Source organism: Artemia sp. Qi Xiang Cuo, chromosome 7, assembly GCF_049724085.1.
Source record: "Artemia sp. Qi Xiang Cuo chromosome 7, ASM4972408v1, whole genome shotgun sequence".
NCBI lineage: Eukaryota > Metazoa > Arthropoda > Branchiopoda > Anostraca > Artemiidae > Artemia > Artemia sp. Qi Xiang Cuo.
Genome location: NC_142800.1, coordinates 48,409,866 through 48,437,210, shown reverse-complemented (window position 1 = coordinate 48,437,210; position 27,345 = coordinate 48,409,866). Strand labels below are relative to the sequence as shown.

At 34.3% G+C, this 27,345-nt stretch overlaps 1 protein-coding gene across 8 annotated transcripts in view; it reads left to right on the top strand.

The window, feature by feature from the left end:
- LOC148950360 (uncharacterized) overlaps positions 1-27,345 on the top strand; it is a 369,985-nt gene that overhangs the window by 241,874 nt on the left and 100,766 nt on the right. Inside the window, exon 1 of one of the 8 annotated variants that reach the window (XM_089092351.1) lies at positions 16,034-16,100. The exons of the other annotated variants lie outside the window; for them this stretch is intronic. Within the exon in view, the coding sequence (XP_088948477.1) occupies positions 16,099-16,100 (2 nt within the window). The 5' untranslated portion in view covers positions 16,034-16,098. Of the gene's footprint in view, positions 1-16,033; positions 16,101-27,345 lie in introns of those variants that run through there. 8 annotated transcript variants of the gene reach the window in all.

The following is a 27,345-nucleotide window of genomic DNA, read 5'->3' as shown; positions in this document are numbered from 1 at the left end:
TCAACTTTTAGAAATATCGCTAAAAATATGAAAGACGAATTGACCAAAGCAAGATAATTTACCAACTGAAAGATTAAATTAAATGCGTAACCCTTCTGACGTCCATATTATGGATTGATTCTGAATCTCTGAGTTATATTGTGGATGCATCAAACACGCCACATATTTGATAAGATGTCGATATTAATATGTATCTATTAATATTTAAATGAATATCGTACTTTATTAAACGAATATTTGGACAAAATCATGTAAACACTGTATTATTGAAATTTCCATACTGTTAGTGGTGCCTGAATATCTAATCAACTGATTGTTGACACCCAGTCCTCTCGTGCTCTGTTTATTCTTTTTTTTTGTTCTTTTTTTTTACTTTTTTGTTTTTTTTTTTTTTTTTTTTTGTCTTACAAATATTCTCAAACACCTGGCTTATAAGGGAGTCAATTAAAAGCAAAGTCCTGGTAAATTTTTTCTACCTTTTTTCTTGCCAAAAATATGCACTGTTTTAAGTGCACATGTTTAAATAAATTGTTTAAAAAGTGGTCATTTAAAAGTAAGATTGCATTTTTTTTTTTTTTTATTGTATTTGGCAGGGAACATCAGCGATGACTGTGTCTTATGCTGGTATGGACACCCGCATACGCATGAACGTCGTTTGCAGTAATAAGCTGGCGTACAAAAAGTAATGTCAGCAACACAAACTATGCCATTTGGCACCAGATCCAGTGCAGTATTGTAGCAACTGCAACCCCATCACGTGCGTCTATGTCACTATTGGACTCGAGCACCCAAAGACCCTACTAAAACCCTAGGTGTCATGGGTGTATCCAGGATTTTTGTTGGGAGGGGTGTACAAGAAAGTATTTAAAAAGCACATCAAAAATTTATTTATATGATTTAGTTACGTGTTTGTGAGTCGAACAAAAATTCCGGTGGCGAGGGATTAAGGTTTTTTTTACCTGTGACTTTTAAAGATCAATTTAGGAGTTAGGGTTTTTTTTTACTTTTTAAGAAGGAATTGGCGCTTAACTGGAATTTTTATCAACAGTTTGTGAATTGGAGTAGAATTTTTTTGGAGAGGGGGGGGGGTTCAAACCTGGAAACCCCACCTCCTTGATACAGCTGCACGAGTCGTAGGTATTTCAGTTTATTGTATCTGTTGCAGTTCGCCTAAACCGAGGAGTCCCTTCAATTTGCTCTTTTGGCACTTATTTGCTTTAGAATTTTTGTTTAAATATAAAAGTGCTGTACTCTACTTTTTTTTATTTTGTGTTTGTTTCTTCTTAAAATGTACAACTTCTTTTCCTTTTTATATTGTCTTTCCTGTTGAAGTTAGTTTCGACATGCCTGTACTGAAACTATATAACTGTTCATCTGTTTAATTAAAAGCTACACCTTGTTTGTGCTTTTTCCTCTAATCTAGTTTTTATCTCTGGTTTATTCTTCCTTTCCACTTGTTAAAAAAAAAAAAATTCAAAGGTCACGCTAACAAGTTGTGATAAAAAGCTGCGGAAATATTAAAATCAAAGTTTGAATTAAAACAGCGGGAAGATCTCCTGCATATAGAAAGATGAGCATTTTCCTTTTCTGATCAAACATGTAGTCCATAAACAAGTCTCTATTGAGCAGTACATAATTATAATTAGGTAGCCATTAAACCCTTCCTCTTCCGTTTTTAATCAACTTCAAGTGCGCTGTGTTGATTTAAGCCTATTCAAAACCATAAACTAATAACTTTAATTATGAAGCAAATTTGACTATATAAAATTAGTACTGTATGTACTATAATTAGAAAACTTCTTGAATATATGATACTTCGCCTTTGAATTTGATTAGAAAAAGAAGAGGAAGAAAAGAAAAACTTTTTTTTCCAAATATCCAATATTTGGAATATCAAATATCCAATATTTGGAAAATTTTTTTCCAAATTTTTTTTCCAATAATCCAATAAATTGGATTCAATATTGGATTCAAGCCATCTATTAAGGATGTTACGATGACTACACGATTCTTTATATTGACAAAATGAATCTTAAAGCAGTTGTATTCTTAAGAAAAATATTCGTGTATATGCTTATGCCATATATTTTACAATAAGGCAACTAATTATTTAAAAAATATGAATGTAACATCAAATTAATAGAAAGCAACGAACAAAAACAAATAAATACAGAAACTGTTTTATTTATCAGTTAGATAAGAAGCGCTGTATGCGCTGCAGCCTCTTGAGATACTTTCTTGCAAACTTAACCCAAGAATAATCTAAAAAAAATAGAGGCTATGCTAGGCAGCAGGATTTTGTTTCAACCCAAGGAGTCCTTGATTGACGTGCATCCCAAGGCCCAGTGAGGTTTGTCTATTCTTTCTGGTTTAAGGTACTTTGACTTACTTGACTTGACTTAGGTCTCTTGCCGGGTGCTGCTCGGCCTAGAAACTAACGTCTGCCTCCTCCACACGCCTCGGTCCATGGCAAGTGTTTGCGCTTCACTCGGTCTGATGTTTGCCATCCCCAGAAACTCGGGCAGCCTGTCAGATCATCGTTCCTTCGGTCAGCCGCGAGGTCGCTTCCAACCAGCTTTCGAAGGATCAAAGTCAAAGATCATCTGTGCATATATGCAGGGGTATTCGAAGTAGGTTTCCAAACCATCGTAAGCCACGCTCGGCTGCTTTGAAGCATATCTTATCGTCGTAAAGTACTTTGAAGCATAAAAAAGTTATGTCACGCTGTTCTATTTCTACTAGTTAAGTAAGGGGCGTTCTATGCACTGCAGCATTTTAGATACTTTTTGTCTATTAGCATACCCAGTAGCGCCATATCTCACACGAGACCAGCCAAAATATATTTAATGATGCAGATAATCTCCCAATAAAAAGAAATTAGTTTAGAACTCCAACCCGCGAATCCCTTAAAGATGTCTTCGTTTTTACCTTTTTTTTTGTTTTAAACACAAACAAAAACTTAAGTTTTGCTGAAGAATAATTTTACACGGGGATAAAATTTTACACGTTTTCTCACTATAATTATACCACAAAAGATTGTTGCATAATTATAGCATTCTAAGTCATTTTCTATTTCACTGACAAAAATCCTAGAATAAACTAAAAAGCCAGCAGCCTTGTTTTTTTCCCTCAAATCTTCTCCCTCTCTCAGAAATCAAATAGGAGTGCTGTTTTCTCGTGCGATGATTACTTTGGAATTCGAGGAGATTTATTTTTATATCTTGTTTACTTTTGACAAAAAGCCCTTTCGTTTGGGCTATATCCCTGTGATTTGCCTGGAAGAGTTAAGAAAATTTTGAAATACTAAAACTTGACGAGGCAGATACAACCAAAATGCGCCAAAAGTGCTAGAAATCTTTGATTGTACCATAAATGTTTAAATGCATTGCATTGTTCTACCACGATCTCCAAATTATACCGAAAACGTTCAGGTGTACCGCATAAGCAACGCTGCGTCTCTGCCCTTTTCTGTAATTCTGGCTTGACAGAGATGTTCACGGGAAATTGCTGAAAGAGATTCTCATTATTATTTGAAAGACACCGCAAGATCATCTACCAAATAAATTCCACTTCATTAATTTCTTTTTCTGACACTTTCATAGAATTGTTTATTGAAAGACCAAATACTAAAAATTTAATAAAGCTTAGTTTTGAGGACACATCAATTTAATAAGGAAAATTTTATCCGTCTCTCTCTCGTCTTTTGATGTATAGTCTGATTAAAAGTTGTTTGCGTGGTGATATACGATGCTCTTATGTGACCGTCATCACAATCTTTATCTCTGTTTGTGTTCTTGGCACAAAAAATCATCAAAATGATTAAAAAGCCCTCTGGTCTCCATATTGATATTCTGGTTAAACCCCTAAGCGACATTAAATGAATAAAGCAATTGGAAGCTAATAGTCAAAATTTCTAATGGAAAGTAAACTAGATGTGGAAAAGGCTGGCACATGCGTTGAGCGAATCTTTCAGCTCGTATCCCTCCCCCTCATTCCATCCCGAGATGTTTATGATTTTTTAAAAATATCTTACCATCATACAATCTATAAGATTTGCTATTTTTTTTAGTTTTGGAGGAGTTGTACCCCCGAAACGTCACGCCTTAAGACAAATTCTTATGTACGCCCTTGTCTTCGCCTTACGTACGTTAATGAGATAATTAACAGATTTTATTCAAAGACATTATCCTTAAAAATAGAAATTATTTTACAAAAATGTATAAATTTAGTTTTATCTTATGGCTTCTGCACCATTGAAAACCAAATATCATGCAAAGATTTTCTATTCATACAATTAAAAAGCTCCCTCTAAATTTAGCCGCCTTTTCCTAGTTCATAAAATAAAGACTGGTCTAAAATTTCTACTGCAAATTTCGAAGCTTGTAAAAATTTAATTGCAATGCTAAATTTTATTTCATAAGCAGAAACATATAAAAAAAAGCTCCATAAATATTCATTTATTACCATGCAGCTAATTTTCAGTGAAAAAAAATTAAAAACAAACAGACTTTAATTAAAAAAAAAAAAACATCCAAAGTAAGCATTTCAAAGGAAAGTTAAGAGTGACATCAAAGCCTGAAACGAGTAGAAATAAAGTCACGCATTAATTCATAGTTATTACGAACATAACTTACTGTAGATGAAGATGTGAAACATAAAACAAACACAAAGTGAAAATCAAATTTTAAGAAAAAATATGAATTAAAAAAATCAATAAGTGAAACATAAAGCGGACAAAAATTAAACAAACAATCAACTTAAAGTAACAGAAATTGCGAAAAATAAGAGTAAGCTGCTATCTCCTCAAACCTCTAATAATTAGAGCGTCATTTACATATCTCTCAATTAGTTTTGTTTATTTGTCACGGTTTAGAAAATTAGTCAAAATATCAGTCTAGCTTTAAAAAAAGAAACAAACAATTTCTTTGTCTCTGACTAAATATGTCTCTGACTTTAAATTCAGTATTACCATTTTCAAGAACACATCTTCTTCTTAAATTTCCTAAATCCATCTTTCTTAATAGTATATAAGCTTGTAAAAAAAATTAAACTCCTAATAAGTTAATTTGTAATAGTTGAAGCAGTCTGTTAAGTTTGCTGAATCAGAGGGTGGTAGCTCTCATCTTATTTTCGACAATTTGAAGCAAGTTTGAGTTGATTATTCATTTTAATTTCTGTTTGGTTGGGGCTTCATTTATTCATTCATAGCAATTTCTGTTTGTTTTGAGCTTGATTCAGAGTTTGTTATCACTGCAGAAATGAGAAAGCCTATATCTAAAGGCAGTATTTTTAAGCAAATTCAGATTCAGGGCACCAACAATCAATATACTGTAAATGTAGATTGGAGCGCTTGAAAATAGTTCATTTCACAAAAATTGGTATATAAACATTAAACAGAAGCAAATTCCCCGACGAACCCAACTTGAAGCCTATCGTTATTTAAGTTCTATAAGCTAAAACTTTAAGATAAAGAGTGCTGTATCAAACACAGACCACCAGATGGTCGGCCTTGTTAGACATGCGAGTCACACCTCTCTGTAACAAAACTGAGAAAATCAGCCCTTAGATTTTCCAAAACTCTAGAAACCAACGGGAGCAGCAACCAACTGGCAAGTATGATGCAACTAAATAAGCCGCTGAGTACCAAGACCTGCGGAGCATCAGTTTTACGTAGAGAATTTATTCAATAAAGAAGCAGAAAAAGTTTTATGAGGCATCTAGTACCAAACTTGGAATTTAAACGGGATTGCCGTAGAAGGACTAAATTTAATCTTCTCTCCTTCCTCAGGAATAGGTGTTATAGGAATACGTAATAGGTATAATTATCCGGATGTTTTTATTCTCGGTACCAATTCCACTGCTATTGCTGCTAAAAACAAATTTATTATCGAACTTAGAAGCCATCTGAGGTTCTTCTAGATGTAATTCTGTATAATACTCCAATCTTTATAATCTTCAAAGATAAATGCTTTAGATTTCAAAAGTTTCAACTGCAATTTGGCTCTCTAAATTTCTTTCTTTTTTTACTCATACGAGCGCGCTCGTGGCAACCTATGGTCTAAGATAAAAGAAGTCTGAGGCTTCTAAATCGTTAAACTTCAATTGATCTTTATATTTACTTGTATTAGAGTATAATATAACTTTAGTTTTTTTTTTTTTACATTACCACGACCCATAACAACCAGAAGCTCAAAAAACAGACTTTGAAAAACAATAAAAAAAATTGTCCAGTGAAAAAACGAGCTGATTCAGGAATAGTAGCCATTATACTACTATCCAGGGGGAGGGGGCGTGCTCCCCCCTAACGTAGTCTGAAGTAGTGTCATTCACCTAATTCACACACTTTTGCGTTAATTAAGCTTGCTCCTAACGCAAGTTTATCGGATCAACCTATTTTGCACCCCCCCCCCCACAAAAAAATCCTGGATTCGCCCTTGACTACTACTTAAATCGTTAAACTTCAATTGATCTTTATATTTACTTGTATTAGAGTATAATATAACTTTAGTTTTTTTTTTTTTAAACATTACCACGACCCATAACAACCAGAAGCTCAAAAAACAGACTTTGAAAAACAATAAAAAAAATTGTCCAGTGAAAAAACGAGCTGATTCAGGAATAGTAGCCATTATACTACTATCCAGGGGGAGGGGGCGTGCTCCCCCCTAACGTATTCTAAAGTAGTATAATTTAATTATTTAACGCACTTTTGCGTTAATTAAGCTTGCTCCTAACGCAAGTTTATCGGATAAACCTATTTTGCACCCCCCCCCCCACAAAAAAATCCTGGATTCGCCCTTGACTACTACTACTAACAACTCAACGCAGCACCAATTCGCCTGAGGCCAACACAGCAACGCACGCTCCTTCTCCATCCTAATCTATTCAAAGCCTCCCTCTTTACGCCCTCCCAGGAAGTTCCCATTTACCTTAAATCTTTCTTTACAACATCTTCCCACCACAACCGCGGATGACCTGCTTTCCGCTTAGCCCTTGACGGTTGGCCGAAAAGAACAATCTTTTTGTTAATCTGTCATCCTTCATCTGTTCTTAACAGTAAAAATTTATTACGAAAACAAATTTATGGAAATTTCGAAAAAGAAACATGAATCATCATGGTCAAAAATCCTATAAAGGAGAATTAATGCCCCCCGCCTTGAACAACAAAGAAAATTACTTTGTTGCAGGAGTAACACTGATATTCATTTTTTAGAGAGGGGTCCCCTTTTTTCCTTTTTCTACCAAGACTAGCAGGCTATTGCAGTCTTAAAGATAGATGTTTGATGGGTCATCTAAACGTCACTGCTCATATCCACAGCGCGTGCTTTTTATAAATTAAATAAAAAAAGACAAGTTTTTTTTAACTGAAAGTAAGGAACAGCGTTAAAACTTAAAACGTACAGAAATGATTCCGTATATGAAAGGGGCTGTCCCCTCCTCAACGCCTCGCTCTTTACGCTAAAGTTTTTCATTGTTTAAAAAAAAAAGAGTTGTGAGAAAGTCATACTTTAGCGTAAAGAGTGAGGCGTTGAGGAGGGGACAGCCCATTTCATATACGGAATAATTTCCGTTCGTTTTAAGTTTTAACGTCGTTCCTTACTTTCAGTTAAAAAAATTTGTTTTTTTAATTTAATTTTTGGAACGTTTTGAATTAATGCAGGTTTTGATTTTGGCTCACCGTACATGAATAATTAAAAAAAAAAATTGAATATCAATTTTACTTTTATTTGGTTAAATGGCTTTCTCGAAACCTGTTTAATTTTATTTACGAACGTTTCTATTAGTAATAAATATACGTAACCAACAAATTAACTTACGTAACGAACCTCTATATTCTTATATTTTTAGTATATATATTAGAGGGTTTGCTCTCTAGTCAATACCTTTCTGTTTAAGCTAAAGTTTGAATTTTGTTCCAATTATTTAAAAATTAATCCTTAATCACAAATTCCGTTAATTAGAATAAAGATCTCTTATGAAAGTACTAAATAATGTTTGGCTTAAAGAGTGAGGTTTTGACCAGGGGATGAACCCAATTTTATAAGTAATGTTTCCTGTCGTTTTGATGTTCTTCCTTAATTTAAGTTAAGAAACTTGTTTTTTTTTATAAATGTAATTTATGATCTTTTTTCAAATAATTCTGGGAAATCCGGCACCCCCTTCCTAGTAATGTACCATCTCCCATGAAAAATTCCTTCATGGTAAGATCCTCCCACACTCCCCCCCCCCCCTACTACCAGAAAAAATCCTCTCTGAAAACGTCTGTATACTTCCCAATAACCAATACTATATGTTAACATTGGGTAAAATTCATAACTTTCAGCCCTCCCCCCAGGGACTTCGGGGGATTAAGTCATCTTAAGAGACATAGTTATCATACTTTCGACGATACTGAACAAAATGGCTGTCTTGAAATTTTGATTGGGAGACTTTGGGAAAAAAATCAGCGTGGGAGGGGGCCTAGTTGCCCTAGAGTTTTTAGTACCTTAAAAAGAGCACGAGAACTTCGAATATCCGTTTGAATGAGCCCTTCCACGATATTCTAGAACCACTGGATCGATACGATCACCCCTGGGAAAAAAACAAACAAACAAATAAACACGCATCCGTGATCTTTCTTCTGGCTAAAAATGCAAAATTCCACATTTTTGTCGATAGGAGCATGAAACCTCTGAAGTAGGGTTTTCTGATACGCTGAATATGATGGTATGATTTTCATTAAGGTTCTGTAACTTTTCGGGGGTCTTTCCCCCGTTTTTCGAAAATCAGCCAAATTTTCTCAGGCGCGTAACTTTTGATAGGTAGGAGTTAACTTGATGAAACTTATATATTTGAAATCAGCATTAAAATCTAATTCTTTTGATGTATCTATTGGTATCAAAATTCTGTTTTCTAGAGTTGCGGTTACCATTGAGCCGGATCGCTCCTTACTTATTGTTCGTTACCACGAACTGTTTGATTCGTCTCGATAAAATCTTTAAGTGCCATATGGCACTGAGGGTTGAAAATGCGCTATTAGAAGTTCACGACCCCCCTCTTGTGTACTTCGTCTCCCATCCCCTTTAGTAAGCGTAAACTTAGAAAAAAGTTTTTAAAAAAAAAAAAAAAACCCATTTAAATTTGATTCGGGAATAACAACTTTTGTTCATAATTAACAACTACAGGAATAACAACTAATAGTAAAAAGTTAATTACAAAATTGATAGTAAAAGTTAATTATGAAAACAATTTTTATGGAATTATGGTTGAAGCGATAGCTGCAACTAAGTAAGAGGGAACCACGGTTCATAGTAACTAAAAATTCAAAAATGTGTTTTGAAAAAAAAAACTGTCTAGTACAAAGATTTCCAGTTGAAGCTATTAGAAATGGTAACTATTATTGGTTAATGTCAATAGCAAAAGCTTATTACGAAAACGAATTAATAGGAATTTTGAAAAAGAGGAAACCCTCCGATTAGGGCGGCCGATCTAAATGAAAAACACATAATTGGAATCGTCATGGTAAAAGCTTTGTGGAGGAGAATCACAGTTCTTCACTTTGAATAAAAAGGAACATCACTTTTTTGCATGGAGACACACTAATGTGTCTCCCTTTTTTCTTTATCCCAGGGGTTATTGTGTCAAACCAATGGTCTTAGAATATTGGAAGAGGGCAGATTTGAAAGAAAACCGCAATATGTAGTGTCCTTTTAAGAAATAAATGAGATCATACCACAACAAAGCGGCGCGTTGTCTGCCGTTTTGTGCACAACACATAAATTTTTGCCAAAGAGAGACAAAATAAAAGATAATACAAATTTTAAGATTAAAAGAGTAAAAGGTAACTTTACTTGAATTAATTTTTGATTAATTTTTCAACTAAGGCTATCGAGACCTAAACTTTATTCCAAAGGTCAGAACAAGCTATCTTATTGTTTTATCTAGAGCTTTGAAATAAGTTTTTTCCTGTCTGAATTTTCAAGTAAATAAATCGAGTGAAACAAAATCAGAATTTCACGTACATTTTTTCGTTGACGATATACAGGGTGTAGGATCAATGTGCAGCTTTTTCAGATACGAAATCTGTTAAGTATCTCATTAACGTACGTAAGGGGAAGACGAGGACATACGCAAGAGTTTGTTTTGAGGGGTGACGTTTCGGGGACAAAACTCCTCCAAAATTGAAAAAAACGGCAAATTTTATAGATTGTATGATCGCAAGACATTTTAAGAAACCATAAACATCTCGGGACGGAATGAGGGGGAGAGATATGAGCTGAAATTTTCACCCAACGCATTTGTCAGCCTTTTGCACATCTAGTTTACTTTCCATTAGGAGTTTTGACTGTTAGCTTCCAATTGTTCTCTTTAATGTCACTTTGGGGATACGAAAGTGCTGATATCTCAAACACAGTTCAAACATTTCTACTTCATCTGCTAAACTTACTAACATTAAAAGTGAAAAAAAAATGGCGGGAAAAACCTTAAAGTCAAACACACTGAAAATTAATTCTCCCCTTTCTTACATAGAACGCGGGTCTAATTTTATCCCACAAAACTTTTCCAAAAAATAAAGCTTTATCTGAGTTTCTTATATCAATTGTTTTTCTGCATTACTTCAACGGCTTTTGAACTTCTATATTCTTTTAGTTCCAAAAGTGCTAGATCGTATCGAGAAGAATCATGAAAGTTTTTATGGACGAATGCGTGGATTAATGCTCCTGGGGAAGGAAATTGCCGGAAAAAGGAATGGGAAAGTCGATAGAAATGCAAGTCATTTCTTAAATGGATCTATTTACCTTTTTCAGTCAGTTTCACTTTCAGAATCCCAATCACCCTCTTCTAGGGTCTATGTGTCAAGTCTGCCTCAGGGCACTATATGCTGGGACTGACCCCCAAAAAAACTTTGAAAGCTTTAAAAAATCATTAAAGTTGGATTGTGTTACACTGCGATATAATTGAGCTCAAAATGGTGAGAATCAGCCTCCTCCAAAAAGAATTTGGCAAACAAGGTGGGTTTGAGTAACAGGCTCCACCTTGGAGTGACGTGAGGAACCAGACTTAGGCTACCCCTAAAATGCCGATGATGTCAGCGGGCTGAGCCATCAGAATAAATGTTTGAAATAGCTCATTGAAAGAAATCCACTTTTTTACATTAGGAACTTAAGAAACATATATTGTAAGTTGAAGCCCAAGAAGGTAGGCTGGTGCTTAGGCACCAAAAAATATCTTCATATTTATTTTATTCTCATCTCGACCACCCTTTGTTATGAAGCTGGAGTTTCATTCCTTAAAAAAAAGAAAAAAAAAGTGTCCCTTCATTTAATGTTGTTTTATATGCACCTTCAGTTTAATCCAAGTTTTTAGCTGAATCCTTTAGAACTGTCACGTTTTCCAATTCATCTTTCCATGTGGTCTGCCATTTAAAAGAAAAAAACAGTATAGGGTGTTATGCACAAATTTTAAATGGAAAATATGTTAAAAATGACATGGAAACAGGAAAACATATCAAACCTGAAATCAATTTAATCAAAAAGACAAAGTCAAACTTTATTATAACTTTAATTAAATGAAAGGCACTTAAATCACAACATTAAATGAAGCTCGGTGGATAAGAAAGAAGGAATGATTTGGTATATTTGTCTTTTTTTTCTTCTTTTTTTTTGAGGAGTTAAGGTCCATTCTTGCCCGCTTGTTTGTTGTTGAGGAAAATTTTGTAGTGACAACTTGGATGAAATTGAAACCCAAGCCACTTTTATTTTTTATTTTTATTGTACTAGACGCCTATTTAACTTAATATTCTGATGCTGCATTGCAGTGAAGCCAAAACGCCATTTGAACTGAGACAAAATAACCCCTGTGGATTCGGGCCTAGGTCCTTACAAAAAAATCAAGGCAAGCTACATTATGATCGCAAATTTTGCATTTTTAACCCTAACTTTTTTTTAATTTGAAACGAGATCTCCGGTCGGCTTAGCCCTCGGCCAAATCCATCCTCAGTTGTAACTCCTCCCCAGATGAAGGCTTGTGTTTTTAAATCTAATTTTCTTTTTTTTAATGTTGTCAATTCTATATGAGAAAGTTTGTTCAAGGTTAACTCGAGGACGACCTTCTCTCTGATATCGAATTTTAATTTCTATTTCACATTTCTTAGCTATTATCGAGGCCATTATCGCCTTTTCTCTTCTAATAAATCTGATTCACCATCCATTCCTTGGACGCAGTAAAAATTTGTAGCTGCTAATAGATGGTTTGAATCAATTACCCTTTGACTCCACTGAAATGCGTCGCGTTCCCTGTCACTTTTATCCGTCAAAAGCTCTGACTTGCAGACTTAACCTTTATGCCCCCAAGAAAAGCGGTTTAGATATAGACACTCGTCGAATTTATTTCTATCTGCCCTTTTTGATTGAGGATTTTTTTTACTTTTTTTATTTCGATGGAGAAATATAATTTTAATCTTTTTAAATTCTACAAGGATTTTCGCAGAGGGGGGGGGGGCATGCCCCTGTTAATAAATTCTCTTTTTTTTTTCGGTGTTTTCATATAATTTTCATACAACTCACCTACGTTTAAAAAAGTATTTTGATCTTTTCCCTGAGATGCAACTCCTTCTAAAGCAAATTAAAATTTCGCTGCCCTAAGGCAGCGAAACAAAATCTATTCAAAATCTCTTACAAAATCTATTCAAAAACGGAAGAATCTCTACAATGAATTTCTATGCAATTAGTTATTCAAGTAGAATTGAAACCACATTACTCTAAAAACTTCAAATAAAAATAGCTAGAAGGCTGTGGCCTTTTTTGTAGTATTTTTGGTATTCCTTGGCAGTCTCTAGACCTGAGTTTGGCAACCTTTTCAGATGCAGGTCAAAACCAGCAAAAATGCGAATTTTAGAGGGATATTTGGATCAGTGAGTTTTTCATTTTAAAGTAGTCTTTTGTTAATGTACTTCCATGAACTGAAATTCCAATTACGTCCCGAGTAGATAAATCATTTTTGACCCGTTTGTTAGTAATTTCCGCTACTTTCTTCAACGGGAGGCTGAACTGTTCTAGCTGACAATGGCATTTATTCGATAAAACAAATAATTATTTGTTTTTTTTCTTGCGAAGTAATTAAATAAGTGCATAGAATACTGTATGAATTTTTCTTCTAAAATTCACCGTGAGCAAATGGTTTTCTGTTGGTACTAATATTCAGGGCTGTCACAAAGCTGCCAGATGTAGTATGATTGTAGCTGGTAACAAAACTCTTAAAGAATCTATTTTGTTTTCTAAAATTTAATGCACGTTTAGTAATATATTAAAATTTGTCTTCATTGGCGCTCAATAAGATAAATGTCACTATATATATATATATATATATATATATATATATATATATATATATATATATATATATATATATATATATATATATATATATATTTAATAATAATAATAATATAATATAATATATATTGAAAACCCGTCGTATACAATAAATGTACAATGACAGAGTATACAAATATATATATATATATATATATATATATATATATATATATATATATATATATATATATATTTGCTCAATAAGCAAAATTATACATTTTGCTCAATAAGCAAAATTTCAGTATATATATATATATATATATATATATATATATATATATATATATATATATATATATATATATATATATATATATATATATATATATATATCATGCATACTTTTCTGTCCACAAATCATGAAATAAATTCTTGTTTGCTTTTATTTGCCCATAATAATGATTATTTGACTGAAGCAGCTGCGTAATAATTATCTGGCTGCATAACTATGTCACTGCTACTAAACATGACGACTCATTATTCTGTTTGGAGATTTTCCATGTGTTTCGCTTATTATTTTTTGATTATAACTCTGCCATCGAACTAAATGTTGTTATTAGTATTAATTTTATTTATTCTAAAAATATTCGTTCCACATTCACATTTGTTTAAATCTTTTGGATATCATACTTTTCTACGAAACTAAAGCTGGTCACTTGAAGTGAGTAAATGCATCAGTCGGTGACCGGTGGATCGTAGGCCGCCAGTCCCTGCTCTAGACCAAGGCCAATTATTTCATAATAATAATCAACAAAGTAAAGAAAAAAAAGTTGCAACAATTTCTAGCAGGTATTAGAAATTTAAAATTGTATGATAGATTAGTTTCCAGCTTCAAGTTGGAACTCCTGTTTTATGTCTCGAATTATATTTTTCATTACGCGGTCATGCAATTGTTACGCGATCAAAATTTATTTTCATATCATTACGGGAAGGTGCTCCACTCATTTTTCCTCATGGTTTCCTGTATCTTAGGGTGATGAGCCTCTTTTTTTAATTGTATAGCCCCCCCCCCCGTCTCATATAAATTGTTACGCACGCGCCTGACTGAGGTGCTTAAAACGTCTTCTGCAATACGACTATAGTTTTTAGCAATTCTTTTATTGCTTTTGCATTGCGAGAAGCTCTTTTACCAATAGAGAAAGTTTGTCAGTAGTAATATTAAAGTATACTAGCCATAGTTTTATAACCTTAATAGATATTAGATAATATAGAAACGGCGTTTAATTGTACGAGTAAGTAAACTGCCAGTACACACCTATCAAAAATGATGGGATCAGACAATGTTGATTATTAGATCCTAACACCCAAGCCAATGTCGCCAATGACAACTAATAATTATACCTTTGTCAGATGACCTAAACCAATGCGGAACCTTTCCTGGCGACACGGAAGAAAAAGCACAACAACCTAGTAAAGCATATTATATAGTTTATTGTAGGTTAATGGGTCTATAATACTAGCGCAGAATTCAAATAGCTTTTAGCTAAAAAGACACCTTAATGACTGGTCTTTAAAGATATGGACGCCAGCTTTGTTAGACATGAACTTGTCTGTTTGGTTCGTTTTTGTTGCCGAAACCCTTTTTTTTCGACTTGATGCAGAACTTTATCATTCAATGTAATAAAAGGCTTGTACTGAACGATTTTCCATCAATCTACGATATGTATGATGTTTAGTCAGACTATCTTATATTAAGAATAAAAATAAAATAAAAATAAAACTGATAGCACTCTGTGACAAAGGCTTTTGTCATTTTAACTGCTGAGAGGAAATACAAAAATTTTAGATGGGGCACACAATCTGCTAACTTTATGAACATTCAATATATGCGCTGTGTCGTAGGCACTTGGCGCAAGAGGACAATTTTTCTAGCCGGTGTTATTATTTTTCAGGGGACGAAGGCTTATAAAAATCTTTTTGCGAGAAAATTAATACATTTGCTGAGAAGTTTGCACATATTTGCCTTTTTTTTCTTCTGTAGCAAGTGAGGGGGGATTATTAATTGTTGCCTGGACTGCTGGGGGAAAGACCCAAGTCCCTTTAAAATTCAGTGTAAGATAATAACTAACACCTTTGTTTGTCTTTCGGTTATTCGGATAAGGCTTAAGGTTTTTTTCCAGGTTAATTTCACTAGCGGTAAAGTTACACCCCAATGTTGATTTTAACCTATCTGAGTCACTCAAAAAGTGCTTTTACGAGCACATTTCTGTGTCTTAGATTATGTTATATGCTTTATTTCTAATGTAAACATTGTTCAAAATCATAAAATTTAAATAAAATAATCTCAACTGTAAAAACAATGAACAAATCCCATTTTTGTATTTGCTATGGTTATGTAGGTGAATATTACTGAGTAAACTGGTTAAGATTTACTTTTTTTTTATTTTGGGTTTGTAATAAATGGCTGCGGTATATCTATTGATCGAAATTTTAAGATGCGTCTGCCATTTTTACGAATTGACTTTTCTATTACTCTCATCTTCAATGCTATAAGTATTATTTCGCTTATAAACTGTCTGTTCGAGCCCTTTCCTGATTCAAGACTCACGATAAGGAGCATACGGCATATTTTTATGTCCTAAATGTGGGACTCAGGCATCTCGTCCATTGTCGAATCAATGGCAAAGCTCTTTCTAGAGACCATTTCCAGTTGTTCATTTCATCTCATGAAGGTTGGGCGGAAATAAAGAGCAGAAAAATATTTGAAACATTCTAAGGATAAACGAAATTTAATGATTGTTTCATGTGAGTATGTTGTCAAAATCAAGATGTGAATAGGTTATTCTTACCTCAACTAATTATACATGGAATCAGGCCCATACGGCAGTGTCGTAATTTTTCAAAATCCTGGGGGGAGGGGTAATGTTGGAGCCAATTTTCTCAAATCAATGGAAAATGACAGTGAAAAAGAACCATATACTACCACAAATGCAAAGATATACTAAAGCAAACTGATCCGTTTCTGTGGATGCTTGAATTGTGCAGGCTTATCTTAGTTTAGAAAATATTTTTGAAGAGACTAAATTTCAGCGGGGAGGAGCAAAGTAGGGTTTTGGGGAGCAAACTTGGGCCTGGGAGGGGCAGTTGGTCCCTGCCCTATAGCAAATTACGTCCCTGCTGGACGGTGGAATTCGTTTCGGAAGGGATCGAACTTAAAAGGGAGGGGACAGAGCTTCCAAGGGTAAGCGGATTGTATGGGAATAAAAGAAATTATTGTAAGATCACAAGATTTTGGGAGAAATTGTCCCAAAGGTACCCTTTTTTGCTTTGTACGTGCCTGTCTCGAAAAAGAATGGCTTGAGAACTAATGTTAAAAATCTTACAAAGGAATATGTCTATGCACTCGGGGGATTGAACCTACCAGCTCCTCTAGAAACTTTGCAATTGATCCTCTAGAGACTTTACCTTTTTAGAGTAAAATAATGCCCCTTATCGCAAAAATTCATGTCAACTCCTGATGCTAAATCCAAAAGAAAACTGCATTTGATGGTAGTTTTTAGTATAAAGAAAAGTTCAAAACAGAAAGCAATATGCCAAACTAATATAAACGAATAAAACGGAATAATTTCCATCCTAATATGCGTTACTATCAATACAACACTGCAGAAGACCTCTTTTGGACCTCGAATAACACTAATATACGTCTGTACAAGCAACGAAATCAAGTCAATTAATATAGGGAAAAAATTGAGCCATAGAAACTACTGGAATTTAACTTTTTCATATGCTTTGCACTTACACCTTTTTTATGAAAAGGTAATACTGGGAGTTTGTTCAAGCTTGTTTAAATATCCTTTCTTCCTCTCAATGGATATAGGATCAGCGAAGATTATGTTTGAAGGTCAGAAACTCCAAATTATTGAAAGAGCTGCTTAAAGGAAAAATAACACGCCTAGGTCAAATCATGTTACATAATATATGATTGACTAATTCATCATGGTGGATTTCTTTTTTTGAGTTATTTATATTTAGCAAACAAAAAATTCATAGTCAGGTACGATTAGTTTATATTTCCCCTAAAATATTAATGCTAAGTATTGGTCCGAGGAAGGGGCTATGGCTAGAAAAATGTAATGTTGCCGGTGGGGCAAAATTCAACTTATCGTTCTTCATAACCCTATAATTCTGGTTAAGACTATGGACAGAACAATTTGCAAGTTAGTGAATTTCTGGCTTTTTGTGTATAAACCAAAATCTCATGTTTTCAGTTTAATATTTACAGTAACTTATTTTGAGATGAAATCTATGCAGTAAGGGGGTTAGTACCCTTAGCACTCCATATGGGTGCGCCCACATTGAGAAGCATTGTACTTTTCCCAGCCTTTTTTCTTACCAGTTTGACTCAATCAACTGTACGTTTCTTGGCGCTTTGATCAGATTAAGTAACAAAAAATGAAGCCTTTTCCGATGAATGTAAAGAGTAACGTTAACAGTTAAAATGAACAAAAATTATTCTACTTGTGAGAGCGGTTACAACCCCTCTGAACCCCCTGGTCCTTGTGGTAAAATTTTACTACTGTTTTTCGGAAAGTACATTAGAATGCAACAAATATAGTCAGTTTAAACTGAAAATTCTAGGCTAAATCAAACATTTCGTAGTAATGATTTGTAATTAAAGAGCCGCCCATGACGGTAGTAACCAAACTCTAAAAAAGGAATCTTTGTAACCTTTTGTGCATCAAAAGAATCAGCTTTTTAGGGTGACTCCAATGTGCAAAAGTCACTAGGCTTACTGATAATGGTCAAAAGTTTTGAGCCCGAGGAAATTTGCTGAAATTCTGAAAAAAAGGGGTAAATCATCCCCATATGGGAAGTTCTTTTAATGAAAATAACAGGACCAAACTCAGCGTATCAGACAACTCTGTAGAAAAAGTTTCAAAACCCTATCTATCTGTAGAAAAGGTTCCAAAACCCTATCTATAAAATAAAGAAATTTTTCTTTTTTTGAGAAGGATGGTCACAGATGTGTTAGTTGGGATTTCCAGCTTAATAAGTTTCACCTATTTGGAATCAGCATAAAAAATAAATTATTTTCATGTAAGGTATATATATATATATATATATATATATATATATATATATATATATATATATATATATATATATATATATATATATATATATGTTTTTTTTTAATTATTACGTTTTTAGAGTTCCAGCTACTTTTGCCAGTTAGTCTTTACATATCGTTAGCTACCATGAAGAGTTTGATCTGCAGCAAATTAGTGAGTGATGTTCATTCACAATAAAATAGGTTTCTTTTTTATTCCTTCGAAAGAAGATAAGTAAAAAACTACAAGAAAAAACACAGCCACTAATCTAGTAACTGTATTTTTTTTTTATTTATTTTTTTTTTTATCAGAATAGTAGAAACTCAACCTTTATGCATCAATTAGATAAAAAAAGCAATATTTTCAGCTGAAAGTAAGGAGCAACATTAAGACTAAAAAAGAACAGAAATTATTAAGTATATCAGGGGGTTGCCCTTTCCTCAATACCTCGCTCTTTATGCTAAAGTTTGAATTTTGTCCCGATCCTTTAAGGACGACTCCTGAAAAACAAGGGCCGTTTAATTAGAATGATTATTTTTTTTAAAGTTCTAAAAAAACTTTAGCGTAAAGAGTGAGGTATTGAGGAGGAGGCAACCCCCTCATATACTTAATAAGGTTTATTCGCTTTAAGTTTCAGCGTCGCTCCTTACTTTCAGTTGAAAAAACTTGTTTTTAAAATTTAATTTCTGATCGTTTTTTAAATAATGTCAAGAAATCTGGCTCCCCCTCCATGGAAAATTCCTTTCCCCACGAAAAATTCTTCCATGGAAAGATCCTCCCAATTAAACCCCCCGCCAGAAAAATCCTCCCTTCCCCCAAAAATATTCGTATAATTCCCAATAATCAATACTATATGTAAACAATGGGCAAAATTCATAGCTTGCAGCTCTTCCCCTAGGTGCTGTGGGGGGTCAAGTCATCCTCAAAGACATAGTTATTCGATTTTTCGACTATGGTGAACAAAATGGTTATTTCAAAATCTTGATAGGACGATTTTTGGGAAAAACGGATCGTGGAAGGGGGGCTAGCTGCCCTCCAACATTTTAGGTCACTGAAAAGAGCACTAGAACTTTTGATTTTCGATCAAATTGGCCCTCTCCTAGTTCGATACGATCACTCCGGGAAGAACATAAAAAAAACATACAAATAAGCACGCATTCGTTATCTTTCTTCTGGCCAAAAAAAAGCTAAATTCCAAGTTTGGTTATATAGAAGCTTGAAACCTCTGCAGTATTATCTTTCGTATGCTCAATCTGATTGTGTAATTTTCATTAAGATCACTTGATGTTTTAGGGGTGTGTCCCTCCTTTTTGAAAAAAATAGGCCAAATTTTCTTCGGCTTGTAACTTTCGATGGGTAGCATTAAACTTGATGAATTTTATATAAAGTATCAAAATCAATTCTTTTGATGTATCTATTGTTTTCAAGACTCTTGTTTCTTAGAGTTTTGGTTGCTATTGAGCCGCATCGCTCCTTACTTACAGTTTGTTACAACGAACTGTTTGATAAATTAATAACTAAACGAACTCTGTAGAGTATGATTATCTGCTGGAATTTCTATAGCCTAGAAAATTCTTTTTATTTGTCTTACTTTCTTGCCGACTTAATTTTGCATGTGGATATATTCCGGGGGAAATTTTCAGTGGGATTGGAAGTGTCTGGGCGATTTTTCCGTATGGGAGTATTTCCCACTGGAGAAATTCTCCGTGAAGGAACTTACTACGGGAGCGAAATTCCACTGGGGGGGGGGATTGTCCGGGGGAATTTCCTCAGGGGAGGATATTTTAAGCAGATGAAAATTTCCATGGAGGAACTTTCTGTAGGGGAGGGAATTTTTCATGGTGGAGGAGCCGGATTTCCCTGCATGATTTTAAAGCCGATCAGAAATTAAAAAAAAAAAAAAAAAAAAAGTTTATTTCCACTGAAAGTAAGGAGCAACATTATAACTCAAACCAACAGAAATTATTTTGTATATGAGGGGGTTGCACCCTCCTCAATAGCTCACTCTTTACGCTTAAGTTTGACTTTTGTCCCAAATCTTTAAGAACAACTCACGAAAAGCCGAAGTTGCCCCCCTCATATACGGACCAATTTCTGTTTGTTTTTAGTTTTATGTTGATTTTATACAAAATCAGTATAAAAAAACAATTCAATGTTGGATTGTTATTATCAGCATTAATTTGACTGACTTTCTTTTTTCCGATAGACAGGAATGACAGCAGGACTTTAGTCGTCAAAAATATTAAAACAAGTCAATTTTAGGTTCTGATTAATCTGCATGGTCCGATAAATCCATTCTGCTCGATTTCTGTACAATTTTCAAAATTTAACTGTTTTGTGGCTTTCAAGAGGAAAGAAATATGCTAAGAATATCTGTTGACGTAGGACAGCATATAGCCAGAATATCTGTTCAGATATAAAGATAAACTTATAATTTTCTAAACAAACACCCTAAAAAATAAGATAAGGATCGTCTGTCGACATGGACATACGCAGGAGGCTACATTTTGCCTCGGACTACAAAATTTTATGTTTTTACCACTTGTAACACCTTATAATTTTCTTATGATTACCCTATTTTTTTGTTCTATAAGTTAGGTCTATCTCGAATTATCCTCCCTCTACCTAAGAAATTATTAAATATTTTTGCTTGATGATGTCAGCTTAAATTCGTTCCGAATCAGTAATGGTATTTTAGTTCGAATAATTGAGGAAATTATCCGGTTGTTCAACGCTAAAGTACGTTCCCAGGCTATGTTCATTTATCAATCAGCAGAAGTTTTTCAAAAAGCAGAAAACGATTTATTGTCTACCACGTCCAACCTCAATTTCCAATATAGTACTGGGTAATGTAATATTTCTTATCGCATCAGATTATATGGCTGAGAAATTTCAGACTAAATTATTTTCAATTTCGATAATTACTAGATTTGTCCCGTAAGAACTGAGAGTTAATGACAAATAATTATGGCTTCGATTGCTGAATTTTGGGAGCAGTAATTACCAAAGAAAAAAAAAAGTAAAATTAGAGTTCCTTGATCTTAGAGTAGATAGTGGGCTAAATTAGTAAGGTAGGATACAAAGCTAGGACTTCAGATAAATGTTGAGAATTGAAGATATAATATCTTCTATATGCGTCTATTTATATGGGCGTTGATATATCTAAGAAGGGAGGTTGCAGAGAAGACATGGGAAGTACAGTAGCAAATGCATAAAACTCATATTACTGCTACTGCTGATGAAAAACCATCGCCACTCTAAGCCAACTGAGGCTAATGCATCTGTTCACCCTCCTTCTCCACCCCAGTATGGTGTGCATTATTTGCACACTTGGTCAGTTGAAACCTCTTTCCAGGAACTCTGATTATCTGAAGGATACGGAATGCGTTCTGGCTTTAATTTTGAATATTTATTTATTTATCAGTGAAATTTCAGAATGAAGATACTCGCATGAGTTTTAGTCCTCGCACACATATAATTTTGTAGAGAAACTAATATAAGTATTAAAGGGCACGTTGTGCGGATGAAAGATGACAGATTGCTGAAGATTGTTCTTTTCGGCCAACCATCTAGGGCTGAACAGAAAGCAGGTCATCCCCGTCTGGGGTGGGAGGACGTCATAAAGAAAGATTTAAAGGAAATGGGAACTTCTTGGGCGGGTGTAAAAAGAGAGGCTCTGAATAGATTGGGGTGGAGGAGGAGTGTGCGTAGCTGTGTTGGCCTCAGGCGGCTTGGTGGTGTGGTGAGTGGTTAGTAGTAGTAGTAGTATTAAAGCGTAATCGATTACGCTGCTGCCAGGTGTGGGCAACTTTGAATTAAGGACACCTGTTTTATTTTTCAGCTTTCCTAAATATTTCTTTCACTAGAATATTTATGGGGCTGTCTATCTCTAAAAATTATTTCCACCAAAAAATGTGTTTCGCCATGTACACTAAGTGGTAGAGAATGGACAGTCCCTCAAATATATGGATAGGATTGCTTTCTTAGATATCGTTTTCTAAAAGGAGGAGGATTTTCCGGCCCCTGAGGCTCTAAGGTTCAAATCTGTGCACCGGAAAGGGGGGTGGGATTTTTCCGATAATTGTCTTCTTATGAAAATTTTCGCTGTTTCCCCCTAAAAGTTTTTATTCCCTAGTTGCAGTGAATATAGAAATGTAAGATGATTTAAAATAATCATAAAACAATAAAACATGGGCCTTATAATGCAAACACCGTTGATTACTTTCAGCTGCAAGAATTCCCTGTATATCAAAAGGATCAGGCTTTCACAGCGCTTACTTATTCATCGGCTTATCACAATATCTTTGATCTAGATTAGTGTTTTGTTGGCATTGTTTCTCTACTACATAACAAGCTTTGGCACTTCTCCTAAGCTTCAAGTAGGTGACAGGAAATGCTTCTTAGCTGAGAAAGAATGGTCCGTTTCCCTATATGCTTACCTTTTATATGCTTCTATGTGTTCTGTAAGCACGTACTAGTACTCAGATATGTCTAGGTAAACTGAAAACATTCAACTTAATAAGGAGAAAAATACCTAAAAACACTGATGTAGTAAAAAACGACATAGAGTCTCCACGGTGTCAGGGGTGACAATGGGGGGGGGATCTTTTTGTCCCCTTTAGATTTGAAGAAAAAATTATTGAGTATTTCTGTTGAAACATGCCTTTTTTGGTATTTTTATTTTTAAAAAAATCGAAAAAAACAACAAAATTGATTCCCTTGACTTAAAAAAAATACACTTTGCACCCGCCCACACATTGTTTGGAGATGACGCCTCTTCCTACATATAAAATAATGTTTGTGCTTTTCTTTATAATTGGTGTTTCAAATTATCAAAATCAAAGAAATTTAAAGATGGCATTATTCTAAACATTAATAAACAGAAGCTAAAAGTTGTAGTTACAACCAAAAGTGCCACAGGAAAATGGTGACGGTGGTAATCATCTACTCCTCGGCAAAGCCCAAAATGCCTCCAGAATATTGCAATTTTTTTGAATAAAGTAACTCATATTTTCATAAACTAGCTTATCTATTAATATTATCCTATGTGTATGGAAAACCCATAGGTGAATCGAATGCCATATTTAAGGGGTTTCAGATTTTTTTTTTGTTTTTCGAAATCATCATAAAATTCTTTTCGCAATAAACTTTTACTTTTAAGACAAACCGGAATAATAGTTACCATTCCTGAATCAGTGTCAGATGGCAATTTTTTTCACCAGGTAGTTTTTTTCTTAACAGGTTTTTTTAACTTTTGGTTACTATGGGCTATGGTTCGCTCTTTACTAGGTTGCAGCTACCGCTGCAACCATGATAGTACGCAACAATGAAATGTAGCACTCCGTCCCATTCAAAAATATCCCACCTCCAGATAAACCTTTATATAATTTAACTGAAGCTGAAACTGACAACACTGCCTTTTCATTTATATTTAAAATTAAATGAAAATAATCAAGACAGCGAAAAAATATACTGAAAAATTATAAATACAAATAAAAGGCCGAATATTTGTGTGGAACCCTTTATAAACAGGAAAAAAACTAGACTAGTCAATTAAAACTTGCGAGAAAATTATAAAAACGCTATTGGAAAAGAGGAGAAACGGAAAAAAACTCCTATCGTGCAATAGGTGTCGTATAGTGCAAGTTCCAAACAAAATCCAGTATGGTGAACAAAAGCACTGAACTAGTCTGCAAGGTTGAATATTGGCTTTTGATTAAATAAAAAGACAAGTTTTTTCAACTGAAAGTGAGGAGCAACATCAAAACTTAAAACGAACAGAAATTATTACATATATGGGGGGGGGTTCTCCATCCTCAATACCTTGATCTTAACGCTGAAGTTTTTTTTATAGAACTTTTAAAAAGAATAACTATTCTAATTAAAGAGCCCTTGCGTTTCAGGAGTCGTTCTTAAAGAATTGGGACAAAAAGTCAAATTTTAGCGTAAAGAGCGAGGTATTAAGGGTTGACGACCCCCCTAATGCCTCACCTTAATGAATACAAATTCATTTAAGATGTCATGAGTCAATATCTTTATCAATTTGGCCTATAAGTATCACCTCCCTTCAAGTTGCGCGGAATATGAATGCTTCTTGTATTGACTTCTGATTGATAAGGTTTTATCTGAAGCCCTTTTATAGCTTCGAGAACACTCAACTTGTCAAACATGAAATATTTATGTTAGTTTCATGACGAAATTGTATTTGTTTTTAATGTGGCCAAGTTCGTTTCTTACCTTGCACGTATATCTTTTTACGCCGAGATCGTTTTTTTAATAGTCCTATGATAGCTAACAAATAAAAATGGCATCAAAGAATGCAAAACTCACCTGGATGGGTACTGGGTACCCATCAATATCAGTACTAATGGATCAATACTAAATATACTGTTCGAGGACCTGCCTGAATGTACCTTTATATCACTTTAAGGTCGCCTGATTAGCTAGCTACAACCTCTTTTGAAACTCTGTTCTCGTTAACGGAATCGTTCGCATTTTCATCATTTGAAGGACTGCATCATCATCAGCTTTCTTGTCCATATTGTTTTAAATTTCATTTTACAATGCAACTTGTAGCTGATACTGCAATTATTTTTCCGCAGTTAAGAATAGAAAAGAATGTTTTCCAACTTCATTCCCTCCTGAAAGACCAACAGTCATGACTTTGAAGCTTTCGTAATGCAATTTTTATCGGATATTCCGTAAATAATTACCAAAGGCGTAAACGTTGGTGGGATGCCTGGTGCCCCAGCAATCCCTAGAACTGCCCATGGTTGGCTTAAGCCCTGGCTTCATTATGGTCTTTTGAGGCTAAGCCGCCCGAGTCAACTCGGGTTTGACTTTTCCTGAAAAAAGAACCAATGGAGACTAAAACTGTCAGAAGAGGCAAAAAAGCATGGGTGACTTTGCCTGAGAAATCTATAATGAACACACTGTTTTAGCCTCCTCTCCCCTCATAAAAAGCTTGAAAGGGTTCTATGGTATTCATATTTATTCTCTTTTTGTATACTGGAATCGAGTTTAACTCAAGAGAACAAACCCCTTCTACCCAGTCTGAAAAGTAAAACTTTATACCCTAGGCAACTGATCATTGAGAGAGAAAGAGTTTATTATTATTCACCAATAAATGCATTTGAAGTCACAATACTCTTATTCCCCCTCGAAAGGCCCCGTGGCTAGGGGTACAAATTACAATAAGTGCTCCCATCAGTGATTTAAAAATGGATCCTCTTATCAACTACTTTGTGCGATCACTTTATAAGTAGCCTGCCTCCTTTTCTAAAGGTACAAAGTCATCGATTTGACATTAATTTGACACAAGACAAAATAAGGAATACTTCAATATCTCGGGGAACCAGCAATTCCAGAATGAGCCCAGACCTAGCGGGAATTCCAACGATTTGTAATGTCTTTGTTTTTCAATTATATCACAATGTCCCTAAAAAAATGAAGGATAAGTTGTGATAAAGGTATCCTGTAATAGAAGGTATAAAAAAAAAATATTGGGAAGGACGTATTAGCAGATATATACCGTTTTTGATGCAACAGCTACGTTTCGCATCGATGGAAATGCATGTGTAAATGTATATATCTAATTACATTAAGTATTCTGATGCCAATAAATATTTCTTGGTTTTCGTTTATCAATTCTTTAAGGTTGTCCCAGTGTTAGAACAGACATATTGACACCAGCGAAAGAGCCGTCTTTGCCTCCGCTCGTCACAGATCACCTTCTGTTGTGTTCCCTAGAATACCTTAAATACGTGAAAGCTGTTTTTGGAACTCAGTCATTTGTTATTTAACTATTATTACAAAAAAATGTTATTTAATATATTTTAAATACGTTATAAGATAGAATGGGATTTTTCTTGCCATATGATAAACATCATTGTATTAACGTTCTGTTCCGTTTAAATTGTCCATATTTCCTCCACATTTGGTGAGGATACGGAGCTACGCCATATGACATTAAGTACCTTCCCGTCTTATGTCATGCAGAAACAGTTCTTGTCAATTATAATTCTGTTTGTTCTTTTGTAAGTAGACGAGGATGTTATCGCGTGGGAGAGAGAGAGAGAGAGAGAGAGAGAGAGAGAGAGAGAGAGAGAGAGAGAGAGAGAGAGAGAGAGAGAGAGAGAGAGAGAGTTATAGCAGAGCTCAAGTGTTTTGGACACCCTCATACTTTCTAATTTCTTTTCTCTATTAGCCTTTTTTAATTTTTTTTTTAAAGCCGAGAGAAAATAACAGGGCTATCACGATAAAATAATTGCTGCAAAATTTAAATTATTTTACTACAATATAAAAAATTAACCTTGAACCGACAGAAAATTTTATATAATGGTACACATAAAAGAAAATTATCATAAGAGTTTATCAGTTTCTATGGTAGAAGACTATTCTCCAAAGAACGAAGAATTACATCACTGCAAAAATGTACTTAAATTAAGTCATATCCTTAAATAATTATCCAATATCAAGAAAAAGCCGATAAAAATCAACATAATAACAATCGTACAGTTGAAAGTGGGCAGGTCATCATTAATACATCTAAACTTTTAACTTTTGAATTTTTTCTTACTTTTCAACCCTTAACAGTGCAATTTTTAGATTTCCGTTCCAATGTCAAAATATGTGCAGCTGAACATTGAGGGAAAGACCTTTGTCCTATCTCATTAATGAGCATTATAACCTGTCTCTGTGCTTCTTGTTTGCGTTCCATCATTTCGGTTGTCAACACACTACTGGAGGCTATGAATAGCAAGTGAAAGGCCTCTATTCTTGTTTGAGTAAGCATAAAAAATGAAATGAAGCAGAAAAACTGAGTCTTTTTCGTCAGAAGAAAGGGAGGCTTGAGCTGAAATTTAAAGTGAACTTGCCATGGTGGCAATTAAATGATTGCACAAGCTAGAATGCGAATCAATCGAGCCTGCTAAATGCCA